At 32.2% G+C, this 18,888-nt stretch overlaps 2 protein-coding genes and 1 non-coding gene across 6 annotated transcripts; 1 reads left to right on the forward strand and 2 right to left on the reverse strand.

Annotated features, from left to right (window-relative positions):
* Positions 1-1,042: 1,042 nt before the first annotated feature.
* Positions 1,043-5,442, forward strand: LOC120069113 (protein TRANSPORT INHIBITOR RESPONSE 1-like). 4 transcript variants are annotated; one of them, XR_005479446.1, is made up of 4 exons: positions 1,043-1,793; positions 2,843-3,335; positions 3,457-4,327; positions 5,195-5,442. XR_005479446.1 is itself a non-coding variant. In XM_039020798.1 (3 exons), exons 1-3 carry the CDS (start codon positions 1,330-1,332, stop codon positions 4,252-4,254), a joined length of 1,755 nt encoding a protein of 584 aa, XP_038876726.1. In that variant the 5' UTR covers positions 1,043-1,329; the 3' UTR covers positions 4,255-4,684. The 4 variants fall into 4 exon arrangements, 1 of the variants encoding a protein (XP_038876726.1); XR_005479444.1 differs by having other exon boundaries at positions 5,207-5,442; XR_005479445.1 differs by lacking the exon at positions 5,195-5,442 and adding an exon at positions 4,432-4,684.
* Positions 5,443-14,541: 9,099 nt separating this feature from the next.
* Positions 14,542-17,784, reverse strand: LOC120069103. Its single transcript, XM_039020785.1, has 3 exons — positions 17,538-17,784; positions 17,054-17,169; positions 14,542-15,013 (listed from the first exon to the last, which is right to left on the reverse strand). Exons 1-3 carry the CDS (start codon positions 17,701-17,703, stop codon positions 14,717-14,719), a joined length of 579 nt encoding a protein of 192 aa, XP_038876713.1. The 5' UTR covers positions 17,704-17,784; the 3' UTR covers positions 14,542-14,716.
* Positions 17,785-17,834: 50 nt separating this feature from the next.
* TRNAL-CAA lies at positions 17,835-17,918 on the reverse strand. Its single transcript has one exon. It is a non-coding gene; the product is annotated as a tRNA-Leu (tRNA).
* Positions 17,919-18,888: the final 970 nt, after the last annotated feature.

Raw genomic sequence — 18,888 nt, forward strand, 5'->3', positions numbered from 1 at the left:
TTATATTAATTCTTTTAAGACTATTACATCACAAACAAAAAAAAGTGAAGTTTCAAAGTCATCACCTTTTGAGAAAATACAAATATCTTAACTATTAAGCTATATTTAGTCCGTTACTATTTCTTCTCTATAAAATCATATTCTAAAAAAAGTGATATAAAATAATAAAAATTTTGACAAAAATAAGTTGAAGGAAGTAAAAAAAAGACAAACATGAGCATAGTTCAATTCATATAAAATATGTGGTTGGAGAAGATTAAATTTTTATCTCACATATTAATGTTATTAAACTAAAAAAAAAAAAATGGCACAAGGAAAGGTAAAAACTTAAGAACATTAGTGTGATTCAAAATATATCTGTATTTGGAAAAAAATGAGTTCATATGTTATAATAACTCCAATATTGTTGTTATTATTATTATAATATAAATATTTAATGAAGTGATGATCAATCAGCATGAATCGTTGAACGAAACAGTCAATCCACATGATTGGACGGTCCTGATGTCATCATACCAGAGTTCACATCAAATCATCTTATTTTTCTTTTTATTAATTTTTTATTTAAAAATATTTAATTAAAAAAATAAAGAAAATTAGAAATATAAAATAAAATTTCTCTGTTTATCGTGTGTGGTCCCCACATCATCTTTGCTCTATCTCTCAGATCCAGCCGTGCAATCGGAATCATTAGATTCCTTCCCTTCGCACACTCGACTCCTCCTTTTGGTACGTCAACGTAACACTTTATCAAAACCCATTCTTCTCGTCCCGATATCTCTCCATCTATTCAAAATATCGTCTCTTTAAAATATCGCGCGATAACCGCACCAATTTTCCTGCGGCCACTCCTTTTCCGCCACCGGATAAGATTTCTGACAAATTCGACGGTCTGATTCTCCTTCTTAACACGTGGCTTTCTCTGCTTCGTTGATGAATATCTCCCCCCACCCTGCCCCACAAAACTACCCCGGTACTATTTAACCCTGGTTAAACTCTTTACCTCACTAGCTCACTATTTAATTTTAAAAACACAAAAAGAAAAAAGAAAAAAAGAAAAAAGAAAATAAAGAAAAGAAAAGGAAAAAAAAAAGACCTTATCCTCTATCTCTCTTCCCTTCTCTCCTGCTTCTCTGTTTTCCTCTGGTTCTCTCTCTAATTCTCTTTGAAGCTCGTCAATGGCGTCTCAGATCTAAGGCTTTGTTATTATTTGTTCTTGGAATTTCGTGGAGAGTTTTGAGGAAGCTTGGACTGGTTTAGAGGGTTGCGACATTTTTGGGGGTGAAGAAAGGGGAAGGAAAATTAGGGCAAAGATTTGTTGGTTGTGATATGCTGAGAATGGCGAGTACGTTTCCAGAGGATGTGTTGGAGCATGTGTTTTCGTTTATACAGTGTCATAAAGATAGGAACTCGATTTCCATGGTGTGTAAGTCGTGGTATGAGATTGAGAGGTGGTGTAGGAAGAGGGTTTTTGTTGGGAACTGCTATGCGGTGAGTCCTCAGATTGTAATCAGGCGGTTTCCGGATGTGAGATCTCTGGAGTTGAAAGGGAAGCCGCACTTTGCGGATTTTAGTTTGGTTCCGGATGGTTGGGGTGGGTATGTTTATCCGTGGATCCTGGCTATGGCTTCTGCTTATCCTTTGCTGGAGGAGATCAGGTTGAAGAGAATGGTGGTTACGGATGAGAGTTTGGAGCTCATTTCCAAGTCTTTTAAGAATTTTAAGGTTCTTGTGTTGATGACTTGTGAAGGATTCAGTACTGATGGGCTTGCGGCAATTGCTGCCAATTGCAGGTTTGTGGATTTTAGGATTTATTTGTTTGTTTGTTTTTTTTTTTTTAATTCCATTTTGAGGGTTTTTGTTCGTTAAGCTACTTGTTAAAGGATGTTGAAGTGAACATTGTGAATGAGAGAGAGCTCGAAGTTTTGAGGCAGTTGAATCCTTGATTTTTGTTGTTTGTTGTTTGTCTTTGTATTTCCAGTTTGCTTTTGTTGTATTCTCTTCTGCTTTGTACAGAATTTCACTTGTCACCCAGGAAAGTGTTCTTTCGTTATGTTATTTTGGGTTGGATGAACAACTACCGTTGGAATGAGCTTAGCTGAGCTCAAGTTAAGCTCACTGGGAATGATGGCTTCTTCTATTCGTGGTAGGTCTGGAATGCCTTCGACGAGTAGATTTAGTCGTTTCACCTTTTTGTTCTTTCCATTTTTATGGGGGTTGAGGTGGGGTTTTGGAGGAAATTCTGTTGCTTTCTTCCTGCTTTGGATCCATCGGTCTGGTTCACTTCTCCGTTCTTTTTCCCAAATCACGACCCTATTTGGTTTTGATATTCAGTTATGGTTAACAATGTTATAAATCTGATCTAGTTTGCTTTTGGCTTCCTTGAACTTAAATTTTGCTTTGGACTTCAGATTTTTTCTTCTTGAAGATCTGAGACTAATAATTTGATATTCTAGTTTGTTTCTTCATGCTCAATTCTAGAATTTGGCTGCATTGTGTGTCTAAGGTAGTTTTTGTGAATCTTTGAGCTTATATTTTGTAGATTTTGAAAATAAAAATCACATCTATTCTTGGGGCTTAGAAATTCGTTGGTTCTTAGAGAGTGCTATATGTGAAGTGAAAGATTTTGATAGTGGTCAATGTTTGGACTGGGAAGTTGTTTAGCTAGTGCTTGTTGCATAGTGGTTGTGGAAGGTAGCACCTTGGATAAGGTTTTTGGTGTTTTTCATGTTCTCTTCATCTTTGAAGGGAGTGGGTCATGCTTATGTGTAAATGTGGTTTTCCTTAAGCTTTTGATGGATCTATTCTTTGTTTTGATATGGCTCGTTATTGGCTGATCCAGGAATTTGAAAGTGTTGGATTTACGAGAGAGTGATGTGGAAGATCTGAATGGGCATTGGCTCAGCCATTTTCCTGATACGTATACGTCATTGGTGTCCCTCAATATTGCCTGTTTGGGGTCTGAGGTGAGTGTTTCTGCATTGGAGCGTCTCGTGGATAGGTGTCCAAACTTGCGGACACTGCGACTCAATCGTCCAGTTCCCCTTGATAGGCATGCCAACCTACTTTGTCGTGCACCTCAGCTGGTTGAGTTTGGTGCTGGATGCTACACAGCTGACTTGAGATCTGAAGTTTTTTCTAGCTTAACTGGGGCATTTACAAACTGCACAGAATTGAAGAGTCTATCGGGATTTTGGGATGTGGTCCCTGCATACCTTCCTTCCGTTTATCCAACTTGCTCTAGGCTAACATCCTTAAACCTAAGCTATGCTACAATTCAATGTGACGATCTTACCAAGCTTGTCACTCAATGTTATAATTTGCAGAAACTTTGGGTATTTCTTTGTTCTTTTTCCTTTCTTTCTCCTTTTAATTATGCAGTTCCCTTCGGCCTGGTGCCTATGTTTATCTTCAATCTTTATCATGGCCTAAGTTCATGATGCATTGTAACTGCAGGTGCTGGATTACATTGAAGATTCCGGCCTTGAAGCCGTTGCAGATACCTGCAAGGATCTTCGAGAATTAAGAGTGTTTCCATCCGAACTGTATGGGCCAGAACCAAATGTGTCTTTGACAGAACAAGGACTTGTCTCTGTTTCTGAAGGTTGCCCAAAGCTCCAATCTGTTCTATATTTTTGTCGTCAAATGACAAATGCTGCCTTAGTGACCATCGCCAGGAATCGTCCAAACATGACCCGATTTCGTCTATGTATTATGGAGCCACGGACTCCCGATTACCTCACAGAGCAGCCACTTGATGTAGGCTTTGGTGCCATTGTTGAGTATTGCAAAGATCTCCAGCGCTTTTCCCTCTCTGGGCTTCTTACAGATCGATGTTTTGAATATATAGGGACTTACGGCAAGAAGCTAGAGATGTTATCTGTGGCATTTGCAGGCAATAGTGATTTAGGTCTTCATCATGTGTTGTCTGGATGTGATAGTCTTCGCAAGCTGGAGATCAGGGACTGTCCTTTTGGTGATAAAGCTCTTTTGGCCAATGCTGCAAAGCTCGAGACAATGCGATCCCTTTGGATGTCTTCTTGCTCAGTGAGTTTTGGAGCATGCAAATTGTTAGCTCAGAAGTTTCCCCAACTCAATGTCGAAGTTATAGATGAGAGGGGTCCCCCAAATACAAGGCCTGAAAGTTGTCCCGTGGAGAGACTTTACATATACCGAAGTGTCACTGGGCGTCGGTTAGATATGCCTGGTTTTGTGTGGACAATGGACGGAGATGCTCCTCTAAGGCTTACTTGATACAACTCTCCGACACCCGGGATCAAAACCTAGTAGGTGATGGCTCACATAATGGGAATGGAGATGATAGTAGGTACATGCCCCTCATGCTATTTACTACTACTATCCTAATGTAGCTCTGTGTCAATAACATAATTTGCAGCTCTAATTTAAAATGGAGTGAGGTACATTTTACAGAGGCAGAGGGAACTCCATTGCCATTCATTTTATACTTTGGCTGAGCTGTGGCCGGGGATGGATAGACAAGCATTTAGTGATCAAAATAAAGATAGCAAAGTTTCTTATTCCTTTTCTTCATTGTACTGTACCCAAACGGATTTATGGTGAATTTGCAAGTCACCCTGTATACTATGGGCAGAATCTTTTGCTTGTATGTTAATCATTAGACATTCATTTCAGATTTCAACTGAACTTAGTTCTTGTCCTCTAATTCCATTCCTGATTTCCCATTGCCTTATCATTCATTATTCTGTAATCCACTGGTAGATTAGATTACAAGGAGAAATATAGCCAAGAGAATTGAAACTCTAGCTACTGACTGACTGACTTCAGACTACCTATTGGTAAATTCTTCCATTTAGAGATTTCATAAGGTGACATGAGATGGTTTATAGATTAAAAAGCATATAGAATGAGTTCTGTTGAGACTTTGGAATCTGTTTCAAGAGGAGGGAGAAGCAAGAAAAGGAATCCTTGTTTACTGTGTAGAAAGAGGAAAGAGAAAGAGGAGAGAGAGAAGGCCCTTCTCGACTGTCGAGCTAGGCAGTAGATTGAAAGCTTTTTTTATTTTTTTTTCCTTTTTCCCTCCATTCTTTTGTTGATGGGTTTTCTATATTTAGTAGCCAGAAGCCAAAACACCTGAAGGAGATAACCAAAACAAAAGAAATTGAGAGTATTTAAAGACCTTATTTCTTGTTAAAAGCTTATTAATTGGGCACAGCCTGACTTGCAGAGAGGAAAGCGAAAGAAGAGAGAGAAAATGCTTTGATGAGATGAGGCAGAGCGAAAGTAACTCAACAGAGGCAGGCAGAAGAGGCAGAAGAGAGCAGATTTTTGAAATTGTGAGGGAAAAAGAAAAAGTTAAAGGGAAAAGGAAAAAAGGAGGTCAAAGAGACGAATCTGTTTCTGTGAAAAAGTGGGTTTGTGGTTTGTCAATTTGCAGACAGATTTATTGGTTGATGATGCCCACACGTTGTTGCTCTTCTTCAATTTTCCATTATTTTTCTTTTTTATATTTATTTATTTCCTTTTTTTTTTTTTTTTTTTTTTTTTTTTTTTTTTTTTTTTTTTTTTTTTTTTTTTTTTTTAATTTTAATATAGTCATTATACCTTTCTTTTATCCTTTCTAAATGATTATATTAGTGTTCTCTAAAAGACACATATGAATATGCATTAATATTATTGTTTATTAGGTTAAGTTGTAAATCTAGGTATCCCTTTTCCTCTGGTTTTGTTTAGTTATTCAATTTTGAATCTTGTGGTAATTTAGATCTATTTCGTTTTTTATTTTTGTTTTTATTTTTAAAAATTAAATCTATGAACACTACTACTTCCAAAATTCTTCTTTTGTTATCAATTTTTTACCAATGATTTAAAAAATCAAGTTAAATTTGAAGAACTAAAAAAATGTAGTTTTCAAAAAGTTGTTTTTGTTTTTGGAATTTGACTAGGAATTCAATCATTGTACTTAAAAGAAATATGCAAATAATGGTTAGAATTGTAGATGATATAGGTTTGATTTTCGAAAACAAAAACAAATAACAAAATGATTACCAAATGAGGTTTTAATTTTTGAAAATTAAGTCTATAGACTTTACTTCTACATTGAAATTTTTTCATTTATTATCTACTTTTTATCAATGGTTTAAGAAACTAACCTTATTTAAAAAACTAAAAAGTATTTTAAAATTTTGTTTCTATTTTTAGAATTTGGTTATGAATTCAACCATTATATTTAAAGATGTAAATTATGGTAAAGAAATGGGAGGAAATAGACTTAATTTTGAAAGACAAAAAACAAAAAATGAAAGGGTAACCAAATGAGATCTAATTTTAAACTTTTGATTTTGGTTGATTTCAAGTTTTTGGTGCAAATAATTTCATTTGATTTTACAATTAGGCATAACGTTTGATAACACAAGAAGGATCGAAGGATGAAGGCAAGAAAAAAAAGGGGAATTGGATCGTACGACAAATTTTTAGGTTTGGTTTTGAAAAATGGCAAAATTGACAAATAATAAGATTTATGGCAACTCACATGACATGCACATAACCGCGAATTTTCAAATCCCTATTTTACCCCTGTATGGTAAATAATTTTTGTTATTGATGAAAATACAAATATAGGGTAAGTATAGAATCGGATAATTGCCGACTCCTTAGTTCTCCATTTTCCCTCTAATTGATTCATTAGAAAAAAAAAAAACAAAAATAATCATCTTCCTAAAAATAACTGTCCTTCCCAATTTTTCTCACCTAGTTAACATTTCAATGCATATTTTATTATTAGTTTAGATTTTATTTAACATTCTTCGAATTAGTCTCACTTGAACTAAATATACATATTTTTCTAACAAATTTATATTTTAAATATTCATATATTATCAAATTTCATTTTTTTCAAATGTTTGGATTGTTTTTAATTATTTTATACATATTTTTAATAAATTAACTGGACATTTTTCCATATTTTTTAAGATTTAAATTGTTTTGTATATGGTATTAAATTCAACTATACATATTTTATATTTAGTCACTATTTTGATCTCATTTTATATTATTATATTACCGTTGTTAATGCTTTGAAATACATCTTTGGTTATTTTACATTTCATTATCTAAAATTCATGTATTTGTTATTGACGCATAAATAAGATTGAATTTACAAAAATGTTTCATTTTCTTCTTAATTTCAATTTTTTTTCCATCCTCATCTTTTGAATTTACCAAACGGTTCTGTCCATTGATCCATCGATTTTTCTATTTTCCTCTTCATCTATTTTCGTATGACGATTCAATCTTCTTTTAATTCATTATTATAATCAATTTTCTTTGTTTTTCGACAAAAGAAGATAAAATCTTTCCGAGAGAATCAAAATTAGACACTACACTAAGTTGAAACTTCCATAGTTGCGTTGGTTTAACTTTTTGTTACCGGATTTAATTTTATCTAATTTTTTTTTATTTGTTTAAACACATTGTTATCAAATTCCAAATGTAACAGGAAGTTAAACTTATTTTTAGTTTGTCTTCGACGGGATCTAGAAATTAACTAATATACATTTTCACATATAGTGTAACTATAACATGAAGTTGAGATTAACTAACTTACATCTACACATACAGGATAATTGTAATATGAAGTTATGCAATTTTAATCATCATTTTTCGTATTTCCTAATTTAATTTAGAGATTCTCCTTGATTTTTCTGATTTTTTTTTAACAATATCCATTTGAATATATCTTTTGTTTTCTGATTCTGTTTTATTTTATTATTTTATTATTTGTTTATATGTTTTGTTAGCATATTCCATAGGTTTTTTCTTTTTTTCTTTATTTTCTTTATATATATATATATATACTATATATATATATTACTGCTATTTATATAGTTTATACTTTTTAGAATGTAATCTAGTGATGTAACAATATTATTGGTATATAAAACATAGAAAAATTATTTCAAATGGTAAAACTGTTAAAAATATTTACAAGATATAGAAAAATTTTAGAACTATTAATGATAGACATTGATAAACATTGATAGACTTCTATTAGTGTCTATCAATGTTATTGATAAACATTAATAAAAGTTTATCAGTGTCTATCAGCATCTATCATTGATAGTTCTAAAATTTTGCTATATATATATTTTAAAATATTGGTTCATTTTTTTATATTTAAAAACAACCCTAAAACATATTTATATACCTATTTATTATCTTAATAAGATTTGTTCTCCATTGTTTCATTAATTAAAAAAAAAAAAAAAATTGAACCCTCATTTCCAAGTTCCAATATATTTTTACTTTTTTGTGGAAAAAAATATCTAAGCACTCACCTTCTTACATATATATATATATATTAAAAAACACTAATTCTACTTTACTTCCCTCTCATCTCACCCTTCTCATTCTCTCTTTCTTATTTCCCATTTGCAACAAGCCTATAGCCATAACATCTTTACAACCACTTATTTAAAATTGATGCCAACGTACCCTCCTTGCCACAGCCGCATCTTAGGTCTTCTCTTTTAGAACATTCCATTCTTTCTTCTCTCACAATCACCATCTCTGCTACATTTCGGCTTACATGACCATCAAGTCTTCTTTTGTTCATCACCAATTGGTTCTCTAAGCAGCCACATGCCATCACCTGTGAACATCATACTGCAGGCACACCATCGTGGTCGTCCAACGAAGAAGCAGCCGCCAATTGGTTGTCGGTAAGGACCATATTGACTGTTTTTTGGATTTTGGAACCCTTTCTAAGATTTTTGCCATGTCATTTGTTTTTAGCTAGTTTTTGGTTGAAATTGTAATTTTTTTTCTTCTAGCATATTTAAATAGAGTGTATTTGTGGTTTTCAAGTTTTTTTTTGAAGCATTGTCTATTTGTACTTACTTTGTTAGTCTTTGAAGTAGTTTGTTCCTTTCCTAATTAGTATTTTCTATTATTTAAATTTATTTTACTATTTTTACAATTTTAAAACCTTTTTGTCATTTTTCCAAATGAAACTTTAAAATATGTTATTTCTCTTATTAGCTAAAAAAATAAAAATAAAAAAATAAAATTTGATCCATAAACTTGCTAGGCTATATGGATTTTGCCCGTAATTTGTTTAAATAAGATAAGTTTGAGCAATATATAAATTAATCATGGAATAACTTGGTCGTATTTCATAATTTTGAAGAATTTTTTTTTAGCTCCAATCCCCTTTTTCCTAAAGTTCTATCAATTTTATATTGTGAATGTGTTTTATAATTTGATGAAATTAAAAGCTTAGGATTAAAATGGATGTATTATGTAATTTTAGATTGTCCAACTTAAATTTATCCAGATAACTTGCTAACAGTTTTTTTAACTGGAATAATTGGTTATAATCAAAATTGAAAATTTTTGCAACAAGCAATAGAAGTTTTTATTCCATGACTAAAGAAAGTGAACAACAATGACTTGCTATTTATTATTGCTTTGGAATAACTTACTTTAATAGGCTTCAAACTTTTTCTCAATTGAAAAGCTGCATGAACAAGAATTCTTCTTCATGATAAATGTTGATGTCAGCTGCACGGAAAAATACACCAAATCTTTACGTAACAACAAAGAAAAGATCCGCACATAATGCTTAAGGTAGAAAGTATAATTGTGCAGCAAGTGAAGAGTTTTAAGTATCAAAATAGACTTAATTTATCTGGAGTCGTAATGATGTATTTATAGTGAAATCCTAACTTAGAACATTCATCTCAGAATTTCCGAGTCATATTAGATTAACTCTCAAGCTAAATGGGCTAGGGCATGCATTTATCATTTCTTCATAAAATTTGGAGGTTTGGCCTTAGCCACGGATGTTGGTTTGGGCTTTTAACCCAAACTTTTTTTTTTTCTTAAGGTGGATAGGCTGTAGTACGTTTAGTTCACCACAACGGAGAGGATTACTTCAGCCTCATCCCTGGTCGAGATTGAGATCGAGGGAGTTGGTTTGGTCTTTTGACCAAAACTATCTTTGTCTAAGGCCCAAATAGACCATAGTTCGCTCCATTCAACAAATGACAAAGGTCGGCCTTGATCTCATCCTTGGCCAAGGTCGAGGCCAACTGGGCTACTTTGGCCCAAAGCCAAACTAGCATTTTTTCTTAAGCCTATCCTAGTCTCTTGATTTGGTTCTTAGGGTGTTCAAAAAAATCAATTACCCAAAAAAAATGATCAACCAATCCAACCCATACTGTTTAGATTGTGTTGGATTCAAATAAATAAAAAATTTATGGGTTGAGTTGATTCATGGATTTACCTAAAAAGACCCAATCCAACTCGAACTTATTATGAACTTTAAGATGTACTTTTTTTACTTATGATAAAATTAGATATACATATATATTTATTTTAGTTTTATTTAATTTCATTAGGCTTTTTGGATAATTTATTCTCCAACAACTCCTAAAAATAGTTTTTTTAGTACATTAGAAAGATATTTTACATTATATAAATTGAAATTGAGTTAGTTACTCTTAATTCAATATATGAAAATAATTAAATCAAATTTTTACGTATTAACATTTTACTCCATTTTAGAACAAAATTTAAATAAATCATCCAAGTAACCTGAACCAATCCAAACAAATGTTTCATAGTTGGATTGGATTGGATTCATTTTTTTAATGAGTTATTTAGGTTGAAAAAATTTACAACCCGAACCAATTGGGTTGGGTCTAAAATGTTCTTCAATCCAACCACGAACACCCCTAAATTGTTTACTATCGTTTTTCTGGTTCAATAGCTTTTCCTCTTCTTCACTATGTCGCTTCTACATTTAGCCAAAAAATCACCCATAACAATAAATTTATTATTAGTCCAGAATAATAATGTTAATTAAATTTTAAATTTAGGGAAAGAGAGAACTTGATAAGATTGCAATGTTCAATTTTATTATTATTATTATTATTATCATTATTTGGATGTAAATGGATGAGTAATAGTTGTTCTCATATTGTTGCATAATAGTTAAGACTGCCTTTTTTTAGATGTGGAAGATGGGGTCCTTTTTATTATTTTTGACTCAAAAAAGAAGGAAAAAAAAGAACATATTCTCATGTTTGACTAATATGCTCATTACTATTGTAAATGAGAATCTCAAATGTTCATAAGTTTTTACAATCTCTCTCCCCATTATTAGAAAAGAATTATACAATGTGCTTGTCCCCTTTAATTTTTACATCCAAAATTAAACCAAAACTTTGTTATGTTGCTTAGTATAAAATTATTTGCTACACCATTCCAACTTTCTCAAATAATTTTTTCTATGGTTGAAAATCCTCCCAAATTTCATTTTTAATGAATAATACCTTTTTCATCCTTAGATTTTGGTTCTAGTTTCTATTTGATCTTCAAGTTTTAAATTCTTACACATTTAGTCCTTAAGTTTTGAGTTTTGTTTCAATTTAGTCTCTAAGTTTCAAAATGTTACAATTTTACCTTTGAGATTTGAGTTTTGCTGAGATTTGGTCCCTAGGTTTCAAGATTTTACATTTTTAACCTCAATTTTTCATTAACTTTAATTTCAATTCTTGAGTCAATTTCTATCAATTAATTAAAAATCATTATGAAGTGAAATTCTAAACTTAGTTTTAAATAAAAATAGTGAAATTTAATTCATTATAATTCTTTTAAATATTTTTAATTTATTAACATAAATTAACTCTAAAGATAGAAATTGAGTATTTAATGAAAATTTGAGATTAAAAGTGTAAATCATGAAACATTTGGACCAAACTGAACCAAAATTCACATGTTAAGGTTAAAATTATAGAATTTTGAAACTTAGGAACTAAATTAAAACCAAACTCAAAACTTAAGAACAAAATGTATAACATTTGAAACCTATGGACTAAAAAGAAACTGGACTCAAAACCTAGGAACGAAAAATATATTTTCCCCTTATTTTTATTTTATTATTTGGATTAAAAATCACTTTTGGTCATTAAAATTTCATCGAAGTAACAATTTAGTCCCAAAACTTTGGTTTTTAACAATTTAGTCTCCATATTTTCAATTTTGTAACAATTTAGTTCATAAACTTTAGTATGTAGCAATTTAGTTTTTATAATTTCAAATTTGTAATAATTTAATCTCATCGTTGAAATTAGTGTGAAGATTTAATAAAACTTTTTATATAAATAAACAGATAAACTAATTAGAAACTTAATATTTTTATATACAAAATCTACGTCATAATTTTATGGTAAAACTGTATACGCTATTTTTTTTTTCTTTTAAATGGTAGACTTCTTTTTTTTTCAAGTGGAATTCCACAAATTTTAAATTACCAACACCTAATAAAAAATACTCACGAATTAAAAAAAAAATTCCCAACACCTAATAAAGAATCATAATTAAAAATCCTTAAAAAAATTACAACACACCAAATTAAGAATCCTACCAAGAAATTTCTTCTAAAGAGTAGGGAAAAATAAATAAATAAAAAAGATTATTCAAGTCTCTTCCTAGAATTTTCAAAGGTGTTTGGTTTTCCACGTTATTATATTTTCAATTTCACTAATTAAAGAGTTAATTTTAATTTTAATTTGATTTTTTTTGGGTTTGACTCAATAAAAACATTGAGTAGATTTGAATTTACCTTATAATGTTAATTAAAATTGTCACATAGACTACTTCTTTGTTAGATACTATAATTGAAGCTATTAAAAATAATAATAATGAAACAACTAATTAATTAATTCATAAAACTTTGTCTTCTTGCTTTCATTATACTGTATCATTTTATATAGGCTCTACTTGATAGAAATCAATTTCATGATTTATTTTAATTATTTTATTGTATGCCTAATTAGTATATGGTTTGAATGATGATTTGCTTCTTGGCATTTTTTTTTAGTTAAAACATGTTGGGGGTGAAGATTTTGACATCTCAACTTTCAATATATATCTAAACATTACTTTTAAATTTTCTTTTATGAGAAAAATTAGGTACTTTTTTTTTAGTAAGATTGTGGAGGTGGCAGATCGAATCTTCGACTTCAAGAAGGAAAAATCAGGTCAATTACGATTGAGATAAACTCACTTTAGTTGTAAAATTAGGTAGCTGCTTATTTTTAAAAGCAACTTTTCTAAGACTTTTTTTTCACATCTTATTAACTCTATATCAACAAAATTTTGATTGGCTCAATTTTTTTCTTTAATAACAATTGTTTTTCTTAAACTTTTATCAAATAATTTACATCAAACATAACAACTTACAATTTAAATCATATAATATTTTAAACAATTAACTTATAATAAAATAGATATTACCTATCAATAAATTAATAACTAGAACAATATGTCTAATTTGTTCATTATAGATAAATTCTAAAAATTTATATTATTTTACCAAACATTCATTTACTTCATGTTATAGTTTGAATTTTCTTGAAAAATAAAAAACGCTACCATGGTACATTCTTATTTAATTCTTTTGGAAGGATCAAATCATTAATATTTGAAATGATAGTTGACGTCTTATCCACTAAACTATGCTCCGACATGATGCGTTCTTAAACATCAACTTAAATTGGAGCTGTTGCCAAACAAAATGTTGTTTCCCCCTTAATTTTCCCCTTGAGAAGATAAAATGATAAATAAAAAGGCAAGGAGAACCAATTGGTAGGCTAAAAACAAAGATTAACAAAGACTTGAGACATTTCTAAGTCTACAATTGTCATATGGGGCCCTCTTTTGAGGTCAGCTATTGACATTGACACAAATGTTTACATCTTTATTAATTAGAGGAAATTGATTCATAAGGCTGAATTTGAGGCTTTGTTGGGAAGGAAGTTCTTTTTGCTCTGTAAAATTAGATGGGGAAGCTTTGTTGCTCTGCTGATGATGATGGTGGAGGATTGGATCTTATGGGACTTATGATGGCCATTGTTATAGCTCTCACCCTCATGGTCATCTGCCAGCCTCAACCGCGCCGAGCTTATATTATCCATCATTGGCCTTGAGTCTCAACTCTGATCGTCCCAAAGGGCGAAGCTTTCCGAGTTCGTTTCTTGTATGCTATTAATCTTTCTTTGTAGATTCACCTTTCTATTTGGAAAGTCATCTTTTATACTGTAATTTGTTGGGTAATCTCAATTTTCAAAAGAAACCAATTCTTAGATGCTGAGTTGTTTCATTCAGAACATACCAATTCCAATTCTAATGAAAACCTTCTTCTCATGCTGAATTCTATGATACTGTAATGTTGTTGGCTAATCGCTTAGATGATGAATCCATTCTGATTCTCCTTAAACCTTCTTGTGACCGATGCATCACGAACATTCAACCATTTGTGTGTGTATGTAATTATGTATCTATATGTGAGAAAGAGAGACTACTTGATAACACAGAGTCAACCATGTCGTCCTACCTCTGAAAAGGTAATATGACGTTATAAATAAGTCGAGATTCTTTAAGAAACATTATGAAAGGGACTTTACGTGTTTGAACACCTAATTGGAAGAGAAAAGAATCATTTCTCATTGAACATTCAACAAAAAGCTCAGAGACATACATCCAAACACTTGCAAATGGACGGCAATATGATAATATTAAGCATTTGGATTATTTAGATTAGATTAAAAATTGTAATACACTGGAATCATTTGATTGAATAATGAAGCAAACTAAAGGTACAAGAGAAAATATACATTCCTAAAGCGACAAAAAATTCTTCTACAAAGTTCATTGAAAAAAACCAAAGGCCTCAGTGCTTCATCGAGGCTCCACCAATAGTCTCCAAAAGATGCTCAATTCTGTACTTCATAACTGGCTGACCTTTTTGTGTTCTTTTGAACATTTTTTCTCTTGTAGCGTTTCGTCTAGCTTTAGCCCTTTCTTGTTCTTCCTTTTTTGCAGCAATAATGGCTTCTTTCTCCATTCTTGCTTTCTCTTTCTCTTCATGCTTTCTCTCATACAGTGCCTGGAGACTAGGTACACCTTTATTCCTTTCTTTCCCACGTCTGCCGTTCGTATGATTCTCGAATTTTGTTTCATTTTCATCCTTTATGAACCAGAAATAAAGTGAGTCAGCTGATAGTTCAAGCAGCACATTTGCACAGCAGATTCTTTTTATAACAAGAATGGAATGAAACAGATGCTCGTTCAGATCACAATAAATGAGCAATGACAAAGGGAATTCATGGGAGTTGGTTGGTTTGGATTAGATGGATTTATACTTTAGATCAAACCCAATTGTTCGGACTTCGGATTGTAAACTTTTTCAACGAAACAACCACAATAAAGTAATGAAACATTCCAAACCAACGGGTAGAGTACGTTATGATTACTTAGGTCGCTTACACAAAATTCTGTTTAACAAAAGAAATAGTAAAATATTAATATCTGAAACCTTTATCTATCCATTCTCAAACATTGAATTAAGATTAGTAACTCACTATATTCAAAGTAATCGATGTATCTTTAAGGCGACGAATCTCCAAAATCGCCTTGAGGCACGTGGCAACCAAAAGGAATCTACTAAACCAAAAGGAATCAACTAAATGATGCAGGCGTACCTAATAATTATTATTAATTAATAAATAATAGATTAAAAAAACTAGAATTTTATCTTGAATTTTTTACTCATTCTCTTCCGATCAGCTCCCTTCGTCCCCTTCTTACTTTTCTCTCCCCATAAGGGAGACAGCCTTTTATGTTCCGTGGGCTACCAAGGATTTCTTTATTTTTTTTAGAGAAAGCCCATCAAGCCTGCCTTCAACATGGTACTCCCATGCCTATCGGTGATGGCACACCATGGCATCATAACTTCAAGGACCTCGCCATTAGGTGGTAAGTGTTAGTTGGGAAATGAGTTATTCAATGAGACCGCCACAATATGGTCAGGTTTTAATAACGAAAGGATGTACATTAAAAATTTGGAGGTTCACTAATAACTATCAGCCACATTGTAGTGGCCCTTCCCAAATAGTTTTTCTAGCTAGTTAGCATCCAAATAACTACCCACCACATATTGGCAGCCTCCCTAAATAGTAAGTGAGCACCTTGGCTCACTTCAACAACACTAGTAACTCACTCAACGCCATTTTATATTATGAAACGAAAAATAAACACTAAAAAATTTTAAGAAGTGGTTGGAGAATAAATATGTTTTAATCAACTAAACTGATTTTTAAGTAAACTCATAAACCAATCTAGCCTACCTGTTTTCATTTAAATTAACCTAACTCAAACCATTATATAACCCAACTAAAAACTCTATGGGTAGGGTTCATCGAATTTTCTGAACACCTTAAGTAACATGCACTTCAACAAACAAAAGGAAACAGTGCTCCACTCTTTCTCGCAAAGCTTTCGACAATTTCGATTTTATTTTCCAGGGTTCTCGACAAAAAATAATCTCTTGTTTTTTGTTCTTCTTTCAAATCATGGTCTTGTCAATTGTAGTTCTTTGGTTGAGTTCATTCTTTTATTCAAATGCATCTCATTCCAGGTTAGCTCTCTGCTCAAGATGCATGGAACGGGCACCAGTTCTTCATTCCCATCCTTTATGATATTAAATAGAGATGTCCCCTTCCACTCTCCAATATAGGGAACCTTAACTTCCATAAATATTCCATTCTAAAAAAGTTCAAAACAATTGGATTTTTTTTTTTTGGATTATAAGAATCAAATGAAACAGATGGTCGTTAGGTTCAATGTCTACTCAAATCACAATAAACAAATAGTGAGAAGAGGCACCTGAAAATGAAAAAACCTTTTTTTTTCTTTTATGAGAGAAAATGAAAAAACTTCAACAAACAAAAAGAAACAAAGCTCCTCTCTCTCTCGACAACAAGAATGGAATGAAATAGCTGCTCATTGGGTTGAATGCCTATCCATAACCAAAAAGAAAACAAAGCTCCCTCCCTCTCTCTCTATAGGAACACTTGCAACAGATCATGTAATGCAATATTTTACAATACTATTTTCTCATTCGACAAAAAGAAAGGCATCTCAAGAGTCCAAAACTCACCAAGCACTGAAAGTTAACCAATATAATCGAAGTTTTAGGCGATATTAGATACTCATCATACAGTCATACCTCAACAAGTCCAACAGTAGAGCTAGAGGGCCTCTCATTCTGCTGATTCTGATACTTCACTAACTTCTTATACTTGCTGACATGTTTAGCATTTTTATAGAACTCTCTTTGCTTTTCTGAACAGAAGATACATACATAAGAGTCAATCACTACCATAAACAAAGACCAACAAAATTCATAAATCTGTTATAACACCAGAAGAAATTCACTTATATCCAGTCTCCAGTATCCAATTTCCAAAATTTTGCAATGTAATCCCCCTTCTAAACACAAAATAGAACACAATGAATACACATTTTTCATTCTCCCCCAATATATTGGAATTGCAACAATATTTCGATCCCATAACAACTAAACAAAGAGCCCAAAATCTAGATTCTACAGAACTATCAACAAGTGAGAAGTAAACTTAAAAGGATACTTAGAACACTCGGCCATCCTGACAAAAAAATAAAAGGTAAACAAAAGTTGAGCAGTATCATACTTATCAAAGCCGGATTATAGTAATCGGTGGTTGATTTAGCATTCGCGAACGCCTCGAGCGAAAGGCCCTTCCCTCCCAACCGTTTCATGTTCTTGTGTTTCTTGCTCTTCATGAATTTCGAATTAGAGCGATTCTGATCTTCGTCTTTTCCAGTGGGATTCTTCATTGTTTGCGGAGAGCTTGAAAGAATTAGGTCAAAAACGGAGAAGAAAGGGGAAATCCGAGGAGATGGTTTCAAATTATTATTTACGTTATTTTAATGTTAATATTATTTTGAAAAAATGGAAAAAAAAAAATTGTCAGAAGTGGGATTTGAACCCACGCCCTCTTTCGAGGACCAGAACTTGAGTCTGGCGCCTTAGACCACTCGGCCATCCTGACTCTTTGAAAAGGTGTCACAAATTACATTAATTATTGTTAATTATTTCAATTAATTATAAAATTGCTTTATCTTAGGGTGAGGCTTTCAAGATCCTTCTTTGTGAGGCTTTATCGAGTAGCTTTGAGTTATCTTGTCTTTCTTTGTGTCACCTAGTGAAGGTGGAAGCGAATGACCTAGTTGACGATCGGAAAAAACTAAAACTTATTGACGAGGAAGATACGATGAACGAAATCTCCAAAGATTGATCTGGGCATGTTCGAATACAACTTTAACATGGTGGCCTTCTGGATAAGACTTTTAGATCTCCCCTTGGGATACCAACAAAAATTTATGGTTGAACAGTTTGGGAATATAATCGGAACCTTCATCAATGCGAATTCAAACCAAGGAAGTTTTTCTTGGGGAGAAAACATGAGAATTCTAGTGGAGATAGATATCTCAAAACCTCTTCGACGTGGTATAAGAATCAAAACAACTTCTCATCCGGAAGGCCGATGGATAAACTTTAGATACGAAAGACTTCATGCGGTCGCATTGGTCACACGATTCAAACTTGCAAATTTCACCAAAAACATTCAAGAAATGATGGTATTGAAATTCTCCAATATGGGCATTGGCTAAAATGTCAAGGAATATCTAAGACAAGGAAAAAACCTCCATCCTCTGTTCGCGAGACTCGAAAACAGAGCTATGAAAATGTACCAATGAATGTAGCAAATCAAGAACAGGACTGCAATGTTGTTATTTAGAAAGCTAGCTTTTCAAAAGAAGTTGATACCTCTACAAAGCCAGTGGATTTGCATAAAACAAATGGTGGAAGCCATATTGAAATACTTAAAGCTTTTTCAAGTGATATTCCAACAAATACAGAGAAGAAGAAGTTGAAAACTAGCTTCGAGGATGGCTCCTAAATATTTATAATTTAGCTTGGGGAGATCATTACCCAGATTCTTCAAACAATGATGCAAA

Source organism: Benincasa hispida, unplaced genomic scaffold (assembly GCF_009727055.1).
Source record: "Benincasa hispida cultivar B227 unplaced genomic scaffold, ASM972705v1 Contig245, whole genome shotgun sequence".
NCBI lineage: Eukaryota > Viridiplantae > Streptophyta > Magnoliopsida > Cucurbitales > Cucurbitaceae > Benincasa > Benincasa hispida.